Source organism: Miniopterus schreibersii, assembly GCF_964146895.1.
Source record: "Miniopterus schreibersii genome assembly, chromosome: 14".
Lineage (NCBI taxonomy): Eukaryota > Metazoa > Chordata > Mammalia > Chiroptera > Miniopteridae > Miniopterus > Miniopterus schreibersii.
In genome coordinates, this window is record NC_138114.1 from 50749279 (window position 1) to 50769814 (window position 20536).

Genomic DNA, 20536 nt, shown 5'->3' on the forward strand with positions numbered 1-20536 from the left:
TGCCAGACATGCGCGAGGGGCCCAGGCTGTGGGTTTCCCCTCATGCTGATAAGTGCTGACAGGGCTGCTTCACTCTGACCCCACGATAAGGCAAGTGCTCCAATCTTCCCACAGCCACAGCAGCAGGAAAACCCAGGCCTGCTGGATTGGGATCCCAACCATAGACAGTGACACCAGACACCCTGGGGACCGGCAGGGGCTGAGTGGGGGCCCTGCAACATCAGAAGATGACACAGGCCAGGATAGTTTTGCAAGGGCTTTGAAAACTAAACTGTCATTGGAGCCAAAGTCCACAGAAGAAGGCCAAAACCTATACCCTAAGCTGAAACAGGTGACCACCTGCTGAAATCAAACATCGAAAAAGAATTAAGAGTCTCCCGACATCATAACCAAAGTGTCCAGGATACACATGAAAATCACTCACCATGTGAAGAGCACAATTTGATAATAAAGGACAATCAGCTGACACCAATGCCAACGTGAACTAGATGTCGGAATTATGAACCAAATTCATAAAAATGTTTCCAACCTAAATTACAGATTCTTCTGAATCAAATGGAAAAAATAAAAAATCTCAGCAAAGAAATAGAAGTTTTAACAAGTGAGCCAATGGCACCCAGCGGACGTGGCTCAGCAATTGAGCATCAACCTAGGATCCAAAAGATCGAGGTTCGATTCCCGGTCAGGACACATGCCCAGGTTCTGGGTTTGATCCCCAGTCAAGGGTGTGCAGGAGGCAGCCGATCAATGACTCTCATCGTTGATGTTTCTATCTTTCTCTCCCTCTCCCTTCTTCTCTCTGAAATCAATAAAGATATATTTTTTAAAATAATAATAATTTTTTTTAAATGAGCCAATGGGCAAGGATGTGGAGAAACTAGAATACTCATACATTGCTGATAGGGTTGGAAAATGGTCCTGCAGTCCTTCAAAATGTAAAAACATAGAGGGACTTTATGACCTGGCAACTCCACTACCAGGTGTATATCAAAAAGAAATAAAAAGTCACGTCCACACAAAAACCTGTACATAAATGTTCATAGCAGCATTATTTATAGTAACCAACAAAATAAAAACTGTTGACCAGTTGATAAACAGATAAATAAGCACAGTACATCTATACCATGGAATAGTATCTTCCCATTAAAAGGAACCAAGTATGGACACGGGTTACAATGGTATGAACCTTGAAGATGTTAGTTATGCTGAGTGAAAAAAGTCAGACTCAAAAGACCACAAATATGATTTCACTTATATGAAATTTCCTAAATAAGCAAATCCAAAGACACAGAAAGTGAGCTAGTGGTTGCCGGGGCTGGAAGGAGGCAGATATGGAAAATGACCACTGACAGACAATAGTGCGGTGGGCTTGGAGGGGGAGATGGTGTGGGGTGGAGGGGGGCAGTGGGGGAAAAGAGGGACATCTGATAACAAATATCATCAAAACATAAACCACAGCTAACGTCCTGCTTTCTGAAATCAGCAACAGCACAGGGCCCACTCTCACCTGGGCTCTGCCCCGGAGGTCTTAACCAGGGTACTTAACCAGTTAGAGCAGAGAAGTTGCAGGATTGGAAAGGAGGGTGAAACCATCCTCACTCACAGACCCTGCCACTGGGGATGTAAAACATCGAGAAGAATCTATACACAAGTTAGAATTCACAAGAAATTTAGCAAGCTTACTGGACACAGTCAATAAATGAAAGTCACTTGTTTTTTCTATATACAGGCAATAACCAGAAAATGAATTCTTTTAAATAACTAGCTATTTAAAAAACAACAAAAATAGTATCTAGGAATAATCTGAAGAAAGTTTTAGAGACCTTCACGCAGAAAGCTGAGAGGCGTTAGAGGCAATGCGCCCAGTTTACCCGCTGGGAGACTCCATTGGCAAAGCTGTAAACTATTGAAGGAGGGGGCTGGACCTGGCAAAATGATTCTACATTTTATGTGGCAATGCCAATGGGTGGACCATTCAAGTCAACACAGCAGGACTGGGAGGCCCCATGTGGGTCAACGGTTGAAGCATGTCGGCTGCAGTGTGGGATGGAAGGACAGCAGGGACAGTCTGAACGCCTCCAGGGTAGTCACAGGGGTTTGGGGATGTCCTGCCCAGTAGGCCTGAGCAGGGGGTCATGGGGTGGGGATGCTGCCTCCCAAGGGGCAGAGAGCGGGAGGCTCTTGGGGGAGTGTCCTTCCCTTTTGTTTATAAGACAGGAGCCTGGGGCCTGTTTCCAGGCTGTTAGAAGCTGGGAGAGAAAGGCGGGGAAGGGTCCTCAGGGCGTGGGGAGGAGGCCAGCGCTGCCCTTCTGGCAGGAGGGCCCCAGGAGGTGTGTGAGTAAGATAAAGTCTGCAGAAAAGGCAGGAAGTGGTGTTCCTGCCCTGGATGGTTTTCCGAGAAGGGGCCGAGTTTAGGAAGCCTTCTAGAGAGATCTGCTAGAGACCAGGAAGCAACAGGTGCGGCTGCGGTCGGCGCCTGCCGCACAGTGGGGTCTCCTAGGCGCCAGGGACACGGGGTGGCCCAAACTGAAAACGGAAAGACCGCCGGACAGAGATGGGGTGGGGAGCGGAAGGGGTCTGACGAGGAGCCAGGGTGGGGTTCATGCACTTAGGGCAACGGGGAGCCCCTGAAAGACTTTGAGCCCCTCAGGCTCAGACTCACAGTTGAGTTTCTGAGAGATTGCTCTGCCTTTGGAGGGGACACGGGGTGCAGGAGCACAGGGGTGAAAGCAAAAGTCCAGGCCCCTCGGCCTCGGCGATGGTCAGTGAGGATCCTGGAAAGAGTTAGACTCGAGATTAGAACCCGAGATGTTCCAAGGTCTGAGGCCGGGGAAGCACAGGTGAGCACCCCAGCCCGAGCCGTAGTTTAGGGAGCCTTCTAGAAGGCGAGCGCCTCCCAGCAGGACGGCAGGTTTGGGGAGGAAGACGCGGGGTTCAGCTCTGTGAATGTCCCACACCTGGGCCCGGAGCTCCAGGGAGAAAAGTGGGCTGGGAATCAAACTTTCCGACTCAGCAGCGCAGAGAGGGTAAACAAAGTCAGGGGCATGAGTGAGGTTGCCAGGGAAGGGGGGTGATTGGGAAAGAAGGGGCCAGCGAAGCGTCCGGCAGAAAAGGGGACACTGGAGGGCGCTCGGAGGAGCCCGGTGAGAAACAGGTGAAACGAGGACTGGGCATTTCCTCCGGGTTTGTCAACACAAGGGCCACGCATCCGTGTGGGGACAGCAGTGTCTGCGGGCTAAAGCGGCATGGAGGAGGTGGTGGGAGAGGAGGAGAGGTGAGGGAGGGCAGACGGCTGGTTCCTCCTAGTGTTAAGATGGCCCCCCTTGGGGTTACCCACTTACATGTGGACCAGAAAGGACTGGAGAGGGGAGGACTTGAGATGAAAGGGACAGAGGGGCCGCACAGCCCCCAGTTTAGGCGGGACTGGGATGCAGGAAATATGCCGGGACGCCTCCGCTGGAAAGGAAGATGCCTCCAGGGTGGTGGCCCAGCCCTCAAAGGGCTCTTGTTGAGGCCACAACGCCCTTGTGGTCCAGGGACCCGAGGGAGTCTCCCTGCTAGACTGCAGAGCTGTGAGGAGCCCCCCTCGGACCCACAGTGACAGCCCCACCCTGGGGCTCACTGGACTCTCCCCAAGACATTCTCACCCTAAACTCCACCCTCCCTGGGACTTTGAGTCCTGGCGAAATATCCAAGGAGATACTTGGATTTGAACTTGGAGTCGCATGATTCTAGACAACTAGCACCACCATGTGTCTGGAAGAAGTAAAATCAAACAGAAAATCCCCTCTGGGGTGGGTGACCTGCTCTGATGCATCTTTTTAAGGGAACACGTTTAAAACAATTCTACTGTTGGTTTTTGTCTTTTGCAATCACGCTTCTCAGAAGTTCGTCCTTAGTCTCTGTTCCTTTTTCACAGCATCCTGTTCTTATATAACATCTCCCTCAGGCTTTCTGAACCTATGCATTGGGGTATTTTCTTAATGTTTTTTTTTTTAGGTTTCCTCTGATTCCTCAAACTTATAGATCCATTGCCCTGTTTCTTTACCTTGGTCTTTCTCTGTTATATGACAGCTTTCTGTGAATATCTGACCGCGGCTGCCTGGTGTTCTCTGGGTTTGTCAGGGAGCCCGCCATTGGGCTGCGAAGCCTTCTAACTGAAGGTGACCGAAAGCTCGCATCTAAATAAGGTCCAAGAGGTCAGCTCTGGTGCGGCCTGATCCAAGAGCTCAAAGTGGCCAGGACCGCCCCCTCCCCTTTCCTCTTAGTCCTGCCTGTCCTGCTGGCTCGGTCCCACAGGTGTGACGGCGACACGCTCGGACTCCTGTCTCAGAGTCACAGGGAGGACAGTGGCCTCTCTCCCTGAAGCTCAGACTGCATGGGAAGAGCCGCAGGGCATGTCACAGCAGGTGCCATGGGCCGGTTCCTGCCGCACTCTCCCAGGCAGCCGTCTTCCTGTGCTGAGGAGCCCGCGCCCCTCCTCCTGCCTCGCAGCCCAGAAACGGATGAAAATCTCCCCAAGGCCCCTCTGTTTTCCTTGCTCATTCGTTTACTGTGATTCCCATCAGATCTCAGAAGAGAGGGGAGCCCCCGGGGAGACCAACAGCCAACAAACCTGTTTTTCGCAGCCCTTGCTTGCCCGGGGTTCAAAAACCATTGCTGTCCTGCCTCACCCAGAAAGGCTAAGATACAAGGGTTGCAGGTTCGGTGGTGCGGGTGTGTGTGGGAGGCACCCAGCACATTGATGTTTCTCACTCTCTCTCTCCCCCTCCCTCCCTTCCGCTCTAAAAAGCAATGGAAAAAATATCCTTAGGTGATAATTGACGACAAAACAGAACCAAAAAAATAATAATAAACTTGGTTTTTATCCCCTTACTGTTTCCTTCTAAATTATCCAGAAAGTTAGAAGACATTTATTATAGGTGAATATTTTTTTAATATATCTTTATTGATTTCAGAGCGAGGAAGGGAGAGGAAGAGAGAGAAACACCAATGATGAGAGAGTCGTCATAGATCGGCTGCCTCCTGCACGCCCTCGACTGGGGCTCGAGCCCGCAACCCCCGCATGTGCCCTGATTGGGATTCGAACCACGATCTCCTGGATCCTAGGTCGATGCTCAACCTCTGAGCCTAGCCCGGCCAGGCATAGGTGAATATTGATTTATCCAGTCATGAAATATTTGCCGGGCACTCCCGTATGGCTGGCTAAGTTCTGGGAACACAGGAGTCACCCAGCAGTCCCTGCACTCAAGGCCAAGCGCCCTGAGCTGAGCTCACCTGCTCGCTGACCCTGGGGGACAGCACAGGCGCTGGCCAGGAGATGCTGCCTGGGGGGGGGGGTTGAAATTGAGATTGCCCAGAAGCTGGTGTGGAGCAGCGGTTCTAGGCCTTTGGGAGCATGAGGATCCGATGGCCCTAAGAGAAATGCTAAACGCATGAACAACTGTGTGCAGCTGGGGAGGTCCTTGCCCCCACTCCTAAGCCCCAGGCAGTGGCTGGGGTGAAGACCTGCCTAGGTGGAGGGGGAAGGGGGCCAAGAGGCAAGAAGGTACCTTTTCAGGAAGTGGCCCCAGGATCCCACCTCGCGGCGACCTGGGAGGCCTGTGGGCTTGAGCAGTCCCGTTACAGGTGACCTTGCCACGGAACGGCCACCCCCACGGACCTGACCAATGCACTGCGGGCGGAGGAGGGGCCCATATCCCAGGCGTGGGCCTGCTGTCCAGGCAGTGCAGCCACTGTTGGGCCCTGGACGCCAGGCCCCGCAGCTCAGGTGTGCCTGGCATGCTGTGGTCCCTGCGCCTGGGACATCCACCTGGGGCGGCGATGAAGATGAAGAAGGGGGGGCGGGAAGGGGGTGGAGGGGGGGAAGGTGGGCAGGAGGGGGAGTGAAGCGAGGACAGATGTGGGCACAGCGCACGGCGGGGATGGAGATGGAGACGCGTGGGGAATGGAGGGTAGGTGGGACTGTGGAGGGTGGCAGGGGTGGGTGGGAAGGAGGCCGCGCGCAGCGAGGGTGCTGGTGCTGGGAAGGGAGAGGGGCTGTGCGCTCCCACGGCCTGCCTTTGTCTCCTCCCCCTCCCGTCTCCCGGGGGACGCGCCTTCGCGTCTGCCCGCCCCCAGTCCTAGGGCGGAAGCCTCGCACCGGCTCCGGGCTCCCGCGCTCGGCGCTCGGGCGGAGGGTCCCCGCCGCAGACCCCGGCTTTCCTCTCGGCTGCGGCCCTGGAGCGGCCACCCCGGCCCGCGGTTCCGACCGAAGTCGCTGGAGGGTGAGGCCGGGCGGGCGCCCGTGGGGTTAGGGATGGAGGCGCCACGAGGGGCCCGGCGCGCCCGGGAAGGGCGCTGAGTCGCCGCCCTGTCGCTGCGCCAGGGACCCCCAGCGTCCCGCGCCGGTGCGGGTGCGGGTCCGGGAAGCTGGGCCAGGCTGCGGGGGAGGGGTGGAGCGCGGGGCCTGAGTTGGGGGGAAGGGCCGGTCCGCTCGGTGCGGGCCTGCGGGGGTGGAGCCAGCACCGCGTCACCAGCCGCGCGTTCTCCGCGACCCGGGCCCCGCGACGGTCGTGCTCGCCCTGAAGGGCCCGGGAAAGCCAGGCAGAGGCACAGGGTCCTTTCTCCACACCCCGAGCTGGGTCCTTGGGGGCCCTCTGCCCATGAGACTGCGGCCTCCAGACACAACCCCCACCCCAGCACGGGCCTGGGTGGTTCTCTCCAGAGCCGCCCAGGGTATGGAGCCCCCTACCGGGCTCTCCGCCGCCCACCGCGTGGCGCACACTTCCCCCCAGCGTTGCCCCCGCTCCACGCCCGGGCACAGAATAACTCCCAGGTGCTGAACCTCTCATCCCCCACCCACCCTTTCCCAGGTATAGAGCAAGACCCCCAGCCCTGGGAGGGTAGTCCTCTGACCCCAGGCCCTGGGCCCCGAAGCTGAGGTCCTTTCCTCCCACTTCCCACAGGTTTTGCCCACGAGGATGAACTGGATGGCAGTGACGTGCTGGGCTCTGCTGCTAGCCGCCACCTTCCTCTGCGACAGCGGTGAGACTAAGGGTGGCCGTGGAGGGGCTCGCGGCAGCGCCCGTGGAGGGCTGCGCGGAGGAGCGCGCGGGGTCCCTCGGGTACGCGTAAGGCCAGCGCCCCGCTACTCCGGCTCCTCTCTGCGCGTGGCGGCGGCGGGGGCGGCGGCGGGGACAGGAGCAGCGGCGGCGGCGTCGGGCTCAGGCTGGAGGAGGGCCCAGGGGCCCTGGGAGAGTGACCTGGGGGACGAGGACCCTGCATCCGGAGGCAACAGGACCGCTGTCTACAGCTACTGGGCGTGGACGTCGGGCGCGGGGCCCACGTGCAGCCTGCGCCTCTGCCTGCTCCTTGGCGGCGCCCTGGGCGCCCTGGGCCTGCTGCAGCCCTAGGCCCGTCAGGCTGGAGGCCACACCGGCCGCCCCCGGGCCCTCGCGGCAGCCCGCAGCCCAAGGTCCCGGCGCCCAGAGGCTGCCTGGGTAATTCCTGCCTCGCCCAGCAGGAGCTGCACCTCTCTTAGCTGTGGCCCAGGTGCCTCCTCCTGTTCACCATCCTGCCCAAGCCCCTCTAGAGCCTCCCCACTCCCACCCTACCATCAGCTCCAGGATGCCCCACCCACCACTTACAGGTCAGGGTCCTTCCTGCCAGAAAGGCAGGTGTCCCGTGGCTCCTGTACCACCCTGGCCAGCTGCCTACCATCTCTCTCCAGAGCTGCCTCAAAGACAAGTGCCAAGGTCAGGCTGTGCAAGCCACTCCGGCCCCTCGGAACCCACCCTGGACACTTGAGGGGTGTGGACAGTGCTCACCACCAGGCAGAGAGGTGCACACAGAGGACTGTGGTGGCCTCCCCACCAGAGGCTTCCAGAATGGACCAAAGGAATTGAGGATTTGGGGGAAGGGCAGAGGTTTTGCTCACAGGCTGAAGCATGGAGAACGTAAGGTGCTGACCCTGTCTGGATTTCAGAGCCCAGGCATGCCCAATCCTGGTTCTGTGGATAGTTCCCAGGAGAACCCGGCCCACAGGGGCTGCCCTGCCCTTGGGCCCATGGCCCTGTCCCCCTGTCTGTGCAGATGCTCAGTGAGACCCACTGCCAGGGACTCCCTTGGAGCCATTGTGCTCTGACTTGAAACAAGTCATTTAATTCTTCTTGGGACCTACTTTGGAAAAAACAACATTGTTTAAACTTGAAGAGCTTTCCATTCCCTTTGAACTTCAGGTTTGAATTCTGGGCCCCGAGCCCTGGCCTGCGCACAGGGACTGCAACTGCCCGCCCCACTGAAGAGCCCTCCCTGGCCCAGCTGGCCGTGATCCGGGCAGACAGGTAGCAGGCAGCAGCAACCCTCAGCGGGCGGCAGCCCTCGGAAGGTGAGGCTGTGGTGCGAATGGACGAGGCTGGGAGCTCCAGTGAAACCCACATGGTCATAGGCAGGTACCTGGAGGAAGGCGGAGGTGGCCAAGCCCCAGCACCCAGCAAATACACTGGACTTGAGAGCCTCGCTCAGTAAAAGGAAGCACCCAGGAGGCGGAGCTCCTCCAACACCATCTGGGGGTGTCTAAACACCCCAGACGTTCTGAGGACAGGACCTGCCAAGGAGCTTCTAAGGAAATACAGGGTTTGGCTATGGCACCCAACACCTCTCAGGCCCCTGTGAGCTCAGCCCCAGGGGCCTCAGCTCTTCGCCATGTTCTCCAGCTCTGATACCACCGCATCCCAAGGCAACACAGCTTCCAGGGCCTGGCTCCTCCAGACTTCACCCTCCTAGTGCTCAACAGGCTCCCAGAATGTACCCTTGCCCCCTGGACCACAGCAGTTCTGAGACCAGTCCATCGCAGAGAGCTGCCACTTTGGCTCTACCACAGCTGGCTCAGGTCAGGGGCTGGGGGGGAGGGGTCTCCAGGCTTTCCGCAGGACTTCGGACCAAGTGTTTTTCTCCAAAGACAGGAGTGCTAAGCTGCAGGACGAAGCCTTGGCAGCTTCCTGTGTTCACACTGCCAGTATTCTTGGGGTGCAAACCCAGATACTCTGTCCATTCCAGACCAAGCTCCATGCTACCAAAGACCAGTGAGCTATGGCCATGCCCTGCCCTGGGCCCCAGAGGCAGTGTGACCATCCTTCTACTTTATATGCAGGTGGCAGGAAAGTCATCTTGCACAGGGAGACCCATGAGGGCGGCTACTTCAGCTCCTGGGGCGAGCTGTCCTCCCCAAGGGCCCTGACATGTGGGCCCAGCCTGGGTATACTCAGCCATTCAGATGCCCACCTAGACGACAGGCTATGAGCCATCAGCAGGCTCTGGAAGGAAAGATGCCACACTCAGGTCAAGAGCTCATCTCATTCCCAACTCTGGGTGCATGTCTGGGGTCTGGTATGGCCCCAAATCTCTGAATCCTTCCCCCGCACATGTTCAGGGTTCCCGCAGGAGGCAGAGGGTGCTCAGGGCGGATCTCAGGAGGGGTTAGCCAGTTTGTGGTGTGGGAAACCCATGCAGGTAGTGGGACCTACAGGAATGGAGGTCCCTGGCTGTTCCAGGAAGGTTAGGCCACCCCCAGACACACAGCAGCCAGGGCTACTGACCAGGGAATCGGCCCCTGCCCCTCCCCCATTCTTCCTCTGCCCTTTTCCTGCCCCTGGACCCCTTTAGGTGCAATGTAAATGCCAGGAGGTGCCTCTGGGAAGTGCCACTGTCCCATTAGCTAGAAGGTGCTCAGAAGCAGTGGGAGCTGTGGGTCCCCACTGACACCAGAGACCCTCCCAGCCAGTACACAGTACTGAGGGGATAGGCCAGTCCTTGGGTTCTGCCATGAGTATTGGAACCTTCTGTTTACGTTTGTGTGTGCATTTTAGTATCGTTGTGAAATAAACACTGTGCTGGCAACACCTCATTGCAGGACCCAGGACCCTGCATCATATGACACCATAGCCCTCAGCTGCTGATCAGTTCGTCTCCTACTTCTCCCCGGTTATGGGGGCCCTGATATAAGTGCCCAAGGTTCTGAGGGTACACAGTGACTAAGTCTACAACAGAGATGAGGCTTTGAGTTTAAAACATTTAAATTATAGATTATAGCTTCACTCCTTCCAGGACAATGTCAGCTTCTCCATGTAAGAAGTGAGCACAAGTGAATGTCCTCACCAGGCCAGGCATGAGGACTGCTCAGGGATGTCAGTGCTCTGAAACCCCAGGGACTGTCCCTGGGAACAAAGCACTGGCCTAGCTTTGGAAGGGCAGGAGGGTGCAGCCCTCTTCCTGGAGCAGAGACTTTAGTGTACAGTGACCAGCACAGAGATCATGGAAGAGGGAGCCCTGAGTGTCAAAACCCAGATGTGAAGGTCTAGGACACTACATGTCTCTGGGGCTGAGGGCCAGGCAGGGTATCTGTTGGGGGGAGCCTCTGCAGGATGTCCCGGTCCAGCATCACAGGGCCCAGCAGCCCACTGCGGAAGGTCCGGAGGAAGTCACGGGCTGCTGCAGGGTAGTTGGGCTGGATGACGTTCACGTCACCTGGGAGAGACAGGAGGGTCTGGTGAGGAAGGAGCCTCCACACAGGGCAGGCCCAGGACCCCACTTAGCCCACCCACAGGGACAGGGACCCTAAGGTGGGTATCTATGGAGCTTGGGCACCAGGGCCTACTCAAAAAGAAAACAGCGCCTCCCAAGGCTGCAGAGGGAAGGGTAGACATGGAGAGCACGCAGCACTGCCTGGGCCCACAGCAATGAGCTAGACAAGAACCTTCGTTCCCAGGGCAGCCTCATGTTCCCCGATGTCTCCCCCAGACAGCCAGGCCTGCTCGACAGACTGGCCCAAGCCCTGCATCTCACCTGTGCCCGTGAGTACTTTCACCTTCTGCGTCTTCCCCAGCCTCACAGCCACGCGCTTCAGCACACTTGTTATGTCATCGCAGACCTCGCCCAGGCCATAGTGCTGCACATACCTGCACAGAGCACCGTCAGCAATACCCTAACTGTGCCACTTTTTTAACTACATTTGCATAGAAAAGAGGATGGGCCTGCCTGTCCCCCATCCCTTACTCACCCAAAGAGCTGGTGCCTATTGAGGGTGTAGAGAAGGTAGTCAGCCAGGGTCTCCTCTCCAACCAGGTGGTCCAACACGGTTCCTGGAAACAGGGAGCCGAAGGTGAGTGTATAACCTCAGTCTCAGCCAGAGGCTGCAAGGAGAAGGCCATGCCCCAGACCTGACCATTGTGCCCATCTGTACAAGGGACAGCACTGAGGATTAGCATGGCAGAGGATTAGTGTGGCACAACCCACAGGGCTGGGGCTGCCCCAGGCCACAGGTGGGGCCCTGAGGGTGGCTCACCACACAGGGCCAGCTTTAGGCCCATCTCCACACTCTCAATCCGAGGAGCCAGCACCCCAGGAGTGTCCAGCAGGAACATCAGTGGCCGTTCACACACCTGTGGGCACAGAGGGCAGTTGGCTCACCACTCAGGAAGCGTCAGGCAGCCTCTCCTACCAGGCCTTCTATTGGACAGCCCCTTGAGCAGGAGACCCCCACGAACCTGCCCCTGATGGCTCTCCCACAGGAATCCACTCCCATTTAATTTGGAAATAACAGCAAAAGCCCCCACAGCCCCATTCTCTCCTCCTGGGAGGAAGGGAACCTGCAGAAATGCTGAACTGTGGTTGAGAGGAGCTCAACTCGGCTCTGCCCTGACCACTGTGTGACCTTGGGCAGGTGATGCAACTCCTCTGTGCCTCAGTTTGCTCATCTGTAAATAGGGATAAGTGTGCCTTCCCCATAGGTCTGCTGTAAGGCTGCTGCAGTGCCTGGCATGTGGCAAGCACTCATGGGAACGGAGACTGAGGGAAAGGACAGAGACGGGCACACCACCTCGCAAGTGCTCAGGAGGTATCAGGCGTCTGTGTGTGTGTAGCTCTGGGCCCATGAGCTGAGGCCCTTACCTGAATTCTGGACATCACAGCTCTAGTGATCCCAGGCTCACCGCCCACCCTGGTGGCTTTTCCTGCAGGACAAACAGGGCTGTCAAATATACATTAAACATACCTGGCATATCAGGTACAGATTAGGCAATGAAGCACATGGGAACCTATGAAGGCCCAAATCAGCTTGTGTTCAGGGTTCAACCCCAAACCAGCTCACAGCAATGACCTTTTCAACCAGGTTCCAGCAACGCCTCCCCATCGCCTGGAAAGGTGTGCCAAGACCTGCTGAGGGAAAGAGGCAAGGACCTGACTGTGAAGGTCAGCCCACAGCTGCTCCTTTCAGCAGTCACCTTCCTCCCTTCTAAATTTGACCCTGCACGCTGCAAATCTGCCCCACAGCACCAGCCAGGGCAGGCCTATCTATGGAGCTGACCTGACCAAGGGGTCAGCCTGTGCCCTGAATACTGGATGCTCTGGGGCCCAGTTCAAGGTGTGTCCCAAGCAGACTCTGCACCCTCTGCCAAGTAAACTAGAGCATAAAAGGGACATGTATGTCCACTGACAGATGGTAAGGAAATGTGGTCCATCCACACTGCGCAGTATTATTCAGCCTTACCAAAAAAAATGAAGGTCTGACCACTGTCACAACCTGGATGGACCTAGATGACATTATGCTCAGTGACATCAGCCAATCACAGAAGGGCAAGTACTGTGTGATTCCACTCACAGGAGATGCTATATTCACAGATCCAGGAGAATCCAGGTTCCCAGGGCTGGGAGAGAGGGGAGTGTTGAGTTACACGACTTAATACCACCAATTTTTTTAAAGCCACAAGTAAAGAAAAATGAACTTTAAAAAACAGATGACTGTAACCATGCTCCAAGGAGCACCAGAAGCAGTGCCTGTCAATCACCGTTCAGAGCAGTTTACAGCCTTCAGGTTGTATGTTAATAAAGACCACACGCTGATGTGGGGGTGACGCCAATGCAGACATGGTTTTAAACTTTCAAATACTTAAGAAAAAAGGGGAACAGGCACAGTTAGAGTACTGTGGACACTCCTGTGTGCCTCGAAACCAGAGAACCAACATGAAGCAGGGAGATAGCCATGGGCTCCCAGACTTGATCCCCACACAGGCTTCTGACCTGAGGGAACACTCCTGCATGATATCAGACCCCATCGGCTGTGTAATGCTTTGGTTGTAATGGATCAAAAACTTAAATAAATGAAAAGGCAAAATCACCAAAATTTAGAAAAGTCATCCACATATTAAACAGAAAGAGAACAAATTGAGTGTAAAATGTCACCAGGAGGACTCTGTCTCACCGTGTAATCACATCAGGCTGTTAACTGGGTCCTTTTGGTGGAAAGAGACAAGCCCGAGGAGTGCCCCAGGACTTATGGGCTGAGTTTCATCTCAGGACAAGAGTGACTGCTCTGTAGGAAAGATGAGAATGTCACACCAGCAGCAGCGTGGCTGGCAGTACCTTTCTTGAGGTGCTGTCTCCTGAGCGAGTTGATGAGGGAAGACTTGCCCACGTTGGGGATGCCGATCACCATGATGCAGAACTCCATATTCTACAGAGGCAGAAGAGCAGCCAGAAGTCAGGGGCACCCCCAGCCCCCACCGGGGACCCAGGAGTCTAGGTCAGCTGAAGGGGAAGGAAGGTCCCTGCCGAGGCCCTACCCCCCCTAACGCCCCCCCCCTTCCTTTAGGGAGCACCGAGGTGAGAAGCTCATCTCCGTGCCAAGGGCTCAGTCCGGCCCACCATGTTTAGCAGGTGAGCCTCAGGCTCCTCAACAGGAGGGAATGTTCCAGGGCCAGCACTGGGCCCCACCAACCTACCTCTCCTCGGTGGTAGCGGTAGCTGCTCCCAACCAATTCCGTGACCATTGGGATGACCTGCAACAAACAACCACAAAGGCACTTTGGGGAAACCGGCTTCTCCCTTGGTTTCTGGAGGTGGCGCACTTGGCTTCTATCCATATCACGGATTTAGACTGTGCTATGGTGGGGGACCACCTGTGCCCTATCCTATCCCATCCCAGGAGGGTGACAACAGCCCCTTCTAACAAAGTTGCACGTTGACCAGTGAAATTTCCCAAACACAACTGGTCCTAAACTCTCCAAAAGCCGTTACTACTTCTAACCCAGAGCATATTTTACAGCCTAGCTCTGCTCTTTCAGACCATTGGACTGTCCAGGCCCATCTGCTCTGGGCACCAGGGGACAAGTGTGCCCTGGGAACCCCAGCACATTTGTGGCTCATCTCTAAAACCCTGCCTCTTATGAAAGCATAGAACATTCTGTAGTGTTTCCCAAATGTCCTTCAGCAGAAGTGTTCGAGTGTAAACAGAAAAGCCCACCTGTCTGATGTTTTCATCCTTCACACAGTTGGTAAAAATGACATGTTTTAGGCCTTCTCTTTCCAAGTGTTGTATAATTTTCTGAAAGAGACATTTCCATTTTAAATACTAAATAAAATTAGGGATGGTGCAACACGCTAAAGTCCACGGATCTGAGGCTGCCAGGCACAAGCTTGGGCTCGGAGCCACTGGGGCCAGGGATACAGGGAGCACTGCACCGGCATGGGGCAGACGTGGGATGGACACAGGCAACGGCACCATGGGCAGTACGGACTATGTGAGGGGACTTGAGAGGGCAGCCTGGCCCCACTGGTGGCACAGAGCAGCTGGCTCCGAGTGAGGACAGGAGGAAAGGGCCCTAGTCTCAGAGCGAGGGCTCCAGGTTCCCCCAGAGGTGAGCGCTGAGCAGTCACAGCCCACCCTCTTGGGACTCCAGGCCCTTCTTACAGTATGAGGCTAAACTCGATTATTTCTGAGGCACTGAAATCAGTTTCATCTTCCCTTAGTGGCCTCATCACTCTTGTGTACTCTGACAAGCTTTCACAAAGTGAACTCCACTTTAAGGTTTGAACCCAATCTGATTACAAGGTACATGGAATACTTTAAAAGTCCAAAAGTAAACTATAGCTAATAGGAGTTTACTAGTCTTAACACTAAGTGAAATCAGCATATGAGTCATATTTGTTAAAACCAGCTTTGTACTGTTTGGTCTGCTGCTGACCTAAACATGACTGATATTTAAATGAACAGAAAAGTCACGTTAATTCAGTTAGTTTTATTTATGGATTTCACTTACTCAGTATAATGATGCAGATTAAGATACAAGCTGAAACAGACATATTTGAAGCCCCTTTGAAAAGTATAAATTCACACGGATGTCCTCACCCACTGTATAGAGGGCCACAACTGGGAACCTCTCCTCTCCTGTCCCCTCTAAGACCTGTGTCCCAACCAGGTGAAACACTGCTCTGTCCTGTGTTAGGTGACCTTAGTGCACCTAGCACTCTATAAAAAATAGCATCTAAGGGCAGAAGAAATCACTGATAAGACTCAAGTCTCACTGATAAAGTCATGGAAAGCCATGAAGCCAAGAGCCTTGCACAGTAGGACGGACTGATCAGAGGTGGGTTTATGGGCTGTGCAGTGGGCAGGAGCCAGGGAAGGATTCTCAATGAACAAAGCCCTCTTGTGGTTCAGCATGTGATGTTTCCCTGGAAACCTATGCTGAAGGCTGTGTTTGGGGTTTAAGTAACTCAAACTTACCAAGAAACCAGAAATGCACTCTTGTGGCTGCAGTGAAAGGAAAATTTCTGCACCACTAACAACTTGAAAACAAATGGAATTCAAAAGATTCTAACACGTACTCTTTGCAAAGGATTTGACAACAGAGCAAGAAAAGTAGAGGTGCATATTCACAAATAACATTCCAGAGTCACCATGTTTCTCTACCTCTGGGACCCACAGGAAATGTCCTGCAGTTGATCACTTGTATCCCTGGGTCCTGCCTGGCTTTAGAGAAATCCATTCACTTACTCTGGGACTCCCCCACCTTCCAGATCACACAGTGGGCAGAAGGCAACCTGCAGGCCAGGCTGGGGGGCTGGGAGACCATGGAACTGGTAAGTGTGGACACCTGGGGGTAAAGCAGCCATCACAGGAGACCTCCAGGCCAGCACTGTCCAGGCCTGCAGTCAAGAGCCTCATGTGGCCACTGAAATTTAAACTAATTAAAATGAAAAAACGTGAAAGTCAATTCCACCACCAAAGGAGCTACATTTCAAGTGCTCAGAGTCACATGTGGCCCCTGGGCTCCAGCAGCACATCCTGGCCACTTCCCCTGGGAGATGTGGACATTTGAATGATCTGGACCATAAATTAAACATTAGAGGAAGCATGCAGACAAAGGGTAGAGTGCCAAAGTAAGCCTGCCTGGCGAATAAACTCGAGTCTGTCTCAGCAGTGACTGTCATCGGAACCGAGCCAGCCCGGTGCTGACGCAGCTGAGAGGGGCTTCACCTGCTGCTCCTTCAGATCCGCCAAGTCCATTTTGTTGAGGACGAGCAAGTGAGGCTTAATCCCGAGGGTTTCCTGAAACAGAGGGTTGCGGCCCGAAAGTGGAATGTGGCAAAATTAAGGCAAAAATACCTTCAGAGCCTTTACCAGCCAATTAATTTATTCTGTCTTGTTGCCCAGATTGCATGACTTCCGAAGGAAATCTTTAAAAGGAACCGGCGCTGTCTCGGGTGAGCACACGCCCAGCCTCCCGTCCGTGGAGCTGCGATACCAGCCCGTGCTGCCCTCCCCTCACAGCACGGAGCCACTGGCGCTGCTTCCTGTAGAGAAGAGACGACGGGCAGGGCAGTGGCTCTCACGTGGCTTCTCAAATGGGAACGATGGTGACAAAAACAACAAAGCTCTGGGAAGTTTTACAACTAGACCGTTTGGTTGTCAAGGTATGAAAGTTCAAAATGAATGATTTGATCACTCAAAAAAGCGCCGCCCATGAAGTCCTAAATAGTGGGCCTCAAGGCATCACTGCCACCTCTGGTGACCATTGAGGAGACAGGGTCCCCCCCATGGAGACCGTCACTGAAGGTTCCACCTCTTTACTACCATTGCCAGGCCCTTTTTCCACCTTGTGTGACACTAACACAGGCAGGATGGGAGGCCTTTATTTTTATCTCTGGGCACTCAGTCCCTTCCTGGTGCTTCATCTCTGACGGAGTCTGGTTTGCCCCATGTCTAGACACCCAGTTGGCCACTGTGTCCTCACTCATGTAACAAAGGGATTTTCCATAAACCACATTCTTCCCTCAGAGGTTAACCAATTTCTTGCCACATCCTAGATAAGAAGGCAGAATGTCTAACCCTGGCTGGTTTTGCTCAGTGGTTAGAGCATCAGTCCATGGACTGAAGGGTCCTGGGTTCGATTCTGGCCAAGGGCATGTACCTCAGTTGCAGACTCGATCCCAGGCCTGGGTCGGGGCACATGTGGGAGGCAACCAATCGGTGTGTCTTTCTCACATTGATGTTTCTCTCTTTCTCTCTCCCTTCCACTCTCTCTGAAAAGCAATGGAAAAAATATACTCAGGTGGGGATTTTATAAATAAATAAATAAATGCTTCCTGGGGGAATTCTAACGTGTAACAAGGAATGAAAACTACTGCTTTAAATGCCAATAACTACAACAGGTGAGGCTGCTGGCCACTCTGGTGGGTGGCTGGACCAGGGCAGGGACCAGGCAGAGGAGGTGGGTGAAAGCACTAGTGGTGCTTTGAGATCCACTAGTTAGGACTTCATGGGTGGTTCTTTTTTGAGTGATCAAATCATTCATTTTGAACTTTCGTATCCTGACAACCAAACGGTCTAGTTATAAAACTTCTCAGAGCTTTGTTTTTTGTTTTTGTCACAAGGTAACAAGCCAGGAATGCTTCCTGCAGCCTTGAGCACTGCCTGATTCAGAAAGAAGGGCCTTCCCTGCATCGCTATAATTTTGTCCCCAACTGGAAGTGTATCCAATGAGGGGGGGTCCCCCACACCACAGGCAATTCTCCAACACCAGCTGGGTGTCCCAAAATTTAACTAACTCTTATACCATCTACCTGGAGATGGCATCAGACCCCACAAGGACTCAGTCCCACAAGACTGTCTCCGCAACCCCACTTCAGACTCCAGTCACAAGTGTAGGTTGTCACCTGTGCTTCTGACCGACTTGCTATAAATTAAAGGTTCCAATGTATCCTCCTTAGATTTGATTCATATGCTAGAGTAGCTCACAGAACTCAGAGAAACATTTTACTCACTAGGTCACTAGTTTACTGTAAAAGGATATACAAGACAAACAGATGGAAGAGATGCACAGGACGAGGTCTGGGGAACAGGCACAGAGCTTCCACGTCTTCTCTGGGAGTGCCACTCTCCCTAAATTTCCATGTGTTCACCAACCCAGAAGCTCTCCAAACCCTGTCCTCTTGGGGTTTTATGGCAGCTTCATTACTCAGGCAAGACTGATGAAATCACTGGCCACTGAAGATCAATTCTACCTCCAGCCCCTCTCCCCTCCTGGATGTCATGGGGTAGAACTTAAAGTTCCAACACTTTCATATCAGGTGGGTTCCCTGGGACCAGCCCCATCCTGGGGGACTTTCTAAAAGTCACCTCATTAACATAACAAAAGACACCTTAATGTCTCATCGATTAGGAAATTCCAGGGTTTTAGGGGCTCCAGCCAGGAATGGGGACAAAGGTCAAATTATGTATTTCTTATTATAAATTCCAGCATCACAACCAGCAAAGGATATCCGGGCATCATGGACCTCGATGATACAGTCCACCAGCTTTAGGCTGCTCTGCATCTTCTTCAGTCCTAGAAAACAGAACACCAAAGGTAAGGGGTCCATAGCTTTTCAAAAGCGCTAGAACATTTAAGATGATGTTGAGAATGACACACCACCACAATCTCCCTAAAAAGAATGTATCTGAGTGATGTGCTCTAAGTAATGATAACTGATAACCATTTCCTGGGCCTCTCCTTCAAGTTCAACAGCAGTGCCCTGCCTGAGGGGCAACCAGACTGTCTCCACCACCTGACCTTTTCGTGACCCCAGGTGGAAGATTTAACCTCTATGGTTCTTGGTCTGGGCTATAAAATAAATAAAGCCAACTAACCAACTCATTGCACCTCGATACTGTGTGGAGATGATGATGCTGTACAAACCGACCTGAGCCATTCACCCTGGATGTCTCCACTCACAATGCACCCAACTCACCCCTAACCAGGAACACATCGGGAAAGTAACAATGCTCTTTCCCCACAGTGTTCCACCCAGTGGTGGTGACACCACCGCTCCGCCTCCCCTCACACGGCCGGCCCTGTCACTCACGCACATCCTCAAACATCTCACCTCACCCCTTCTTCCCATCCTCACCCCGCGAGTGCCCCCCCCCCCCAACACACGCGCACAGCATTGGCGAGGAGCCTGGTATGGCGGGCACTGGGTCACTATTTAGGGTGAATCTGAGCGACTCCGAGGCTGGAGCAGGAAGGACAGTGGCAACCACAACACGGAGAAGGCCACATTTTGACAAGTAAACACTAAGAAACTCCCATAGAGGTTTAGGCGGAAGACAAATGACGCTATGTTTTAAGGTGCTGAAGTGAAAGCACTTGGAAAGTACTTTCCTACCCCTAGTTCTTTTAGTCCTCAAAATAATATCCAGGAATGTTACTTTTTAAAACGGATGTGGAGCCCGGCCGGGTGTGGCTCGGCGGTTGGGCGTCGACCTAGGATCCAGGTGATTGGGGTTCGATTCCCGGCGGGGGCACATGCCTGGGTTGCGGGCTCGATCCCCAGTCGGGGGTGTGCAGGAGGCAGCCGATCAATGACTCTCTCATCATTGATGTTTCTATCTCTCTCTCTTCCTCTCCTTTCCTCTCTCTGAAATCAATAAAGATATTTAAAAAACAAAAAAAACTGATGTGGAAACTGAGGCTTCGGGGGATAAAGTGGCAGAAGGGCCTTGCTGGGAATCAGGGATCAGGTCACCTCGGGTCATCCCCGCAGCCGCGCCGCATCCCGATGCGCTCGCGGGCGACCAGAAAGGAGCCTGGCGGCGGGGACGCCGCGCCCTCCCGCCTGGACCTCACCTTTGGCCATGTGGCCCGGGAACCAGCGCGCCACATCGCGACCGCCCAAGGGGAAGCTCTCCCGCCAGGCGGCCCCAGCGGCGCTGCACACCGCGCGCGAAATCAGCCTCATCGCGCCGCGTCCCCGCGCGCCGCGCTGCGCCGGGGGACCGCTCCAGCGACGGACCTCTCGGCTGGGCCAGCAACCCCGGCCGAAGGTTCCGGGGCTCCAAGGTTCAGCCGTCGACCCGCGCGTGCGCACACGCTGCCCGAGCAGCGGCTGGAGCCCAGGGGCGGGGCTACGAGACGGGGGGCGGGGCTACGAACCGTCGAGGGTCTTGTGCAGTCACGGTTGGTCTCTTTTCACAAACTTGATTAAAATCTTCAAGTAATTTGCCGTATAAATGTATTATCCTTCTTTTCTTTTCCAACCACCCCAGGTTTTAATGTAACAAACACTCTGCAAATGCTCACTGCAGTTATACACGGAGCCTGAAGTCCTCACTGTCCCAACACCCCCAGGAACGAACATAGTCTCAGCAACTATTCAACCGCACATGGGGTTACAAGACTATTACTATGATGCAATTTTTGAAACGAGCTCCTTAAATTCAACATGCTCAGGTTCTCAG

At 54.3% G+C, this 20536-nt stretch overlaps 2 protein-coding genes across 3 annotated transcripts; one reads left to right on the forward strand and one right to left on the reverse strand.

Annotated features, from left to right (window-relative positions):
- The first annotated feature begins 6108 nt into the window (after positions 1-6108).
- On the forward strand, positions 6109-9886 carry SPRN (shadow of prion protein). Its single transcript, XM_081158267.1, has 2 exons — positions 6109-6266; positions 6948-9886. Exon 2 carries the CDS (start codon positions 6963-6965, stop codon positions 7392-7394), a length of 432 nt encoding a protein of 143 aa, XP_081014393.1. The 5' UTR covers positions 6109-6266; positions 6948-6962; the 3' UTR covers positions 7395-9886.
- Positions 9887-10037: 151 nt separating this feature from the next.
- MTG1 (mitochondrial ribosome associated GTPase 1) lies at positions 10038-20163 on the reverse strand. 2 transcript variants are annotated; one of them, XM_081158263.1, is made up of 11 exons: positions 19926-20163; positions 18580-18644; positions 16295-16399; positions 14279-14359; positions 13758-13814; positions 13399-13489; positions 11929-11990; positions 11324-11420; positions 11039-11120; positions 10825-10937; positions 10038-10506 (listed from the first exon to the last, which is right to left on the reverse strand). In XM_081158263.1, exons 1-11 carry the CDS (start codon positions 20035-20037, stop codon positions 10337-10339), a joined length of 1035 nt encoding a protein of 344 aa, XP_081014389.1. In that variant the 5' UTR covers positions 20038-20163; the 3' UTR covers positions 10038-10336. The 2 variants fall into 2 exon arrangements, with proteins under 2 accessions (XP_081014389.1, XP_081014388.1); XM_081158262.1 differs by having other exon boundaries at positions 16295-16366; positions 18567-18644; positions 19926-20078.
- Between the last annotated feature and the right edge of the window lie 373 nt (positions 20164-20536).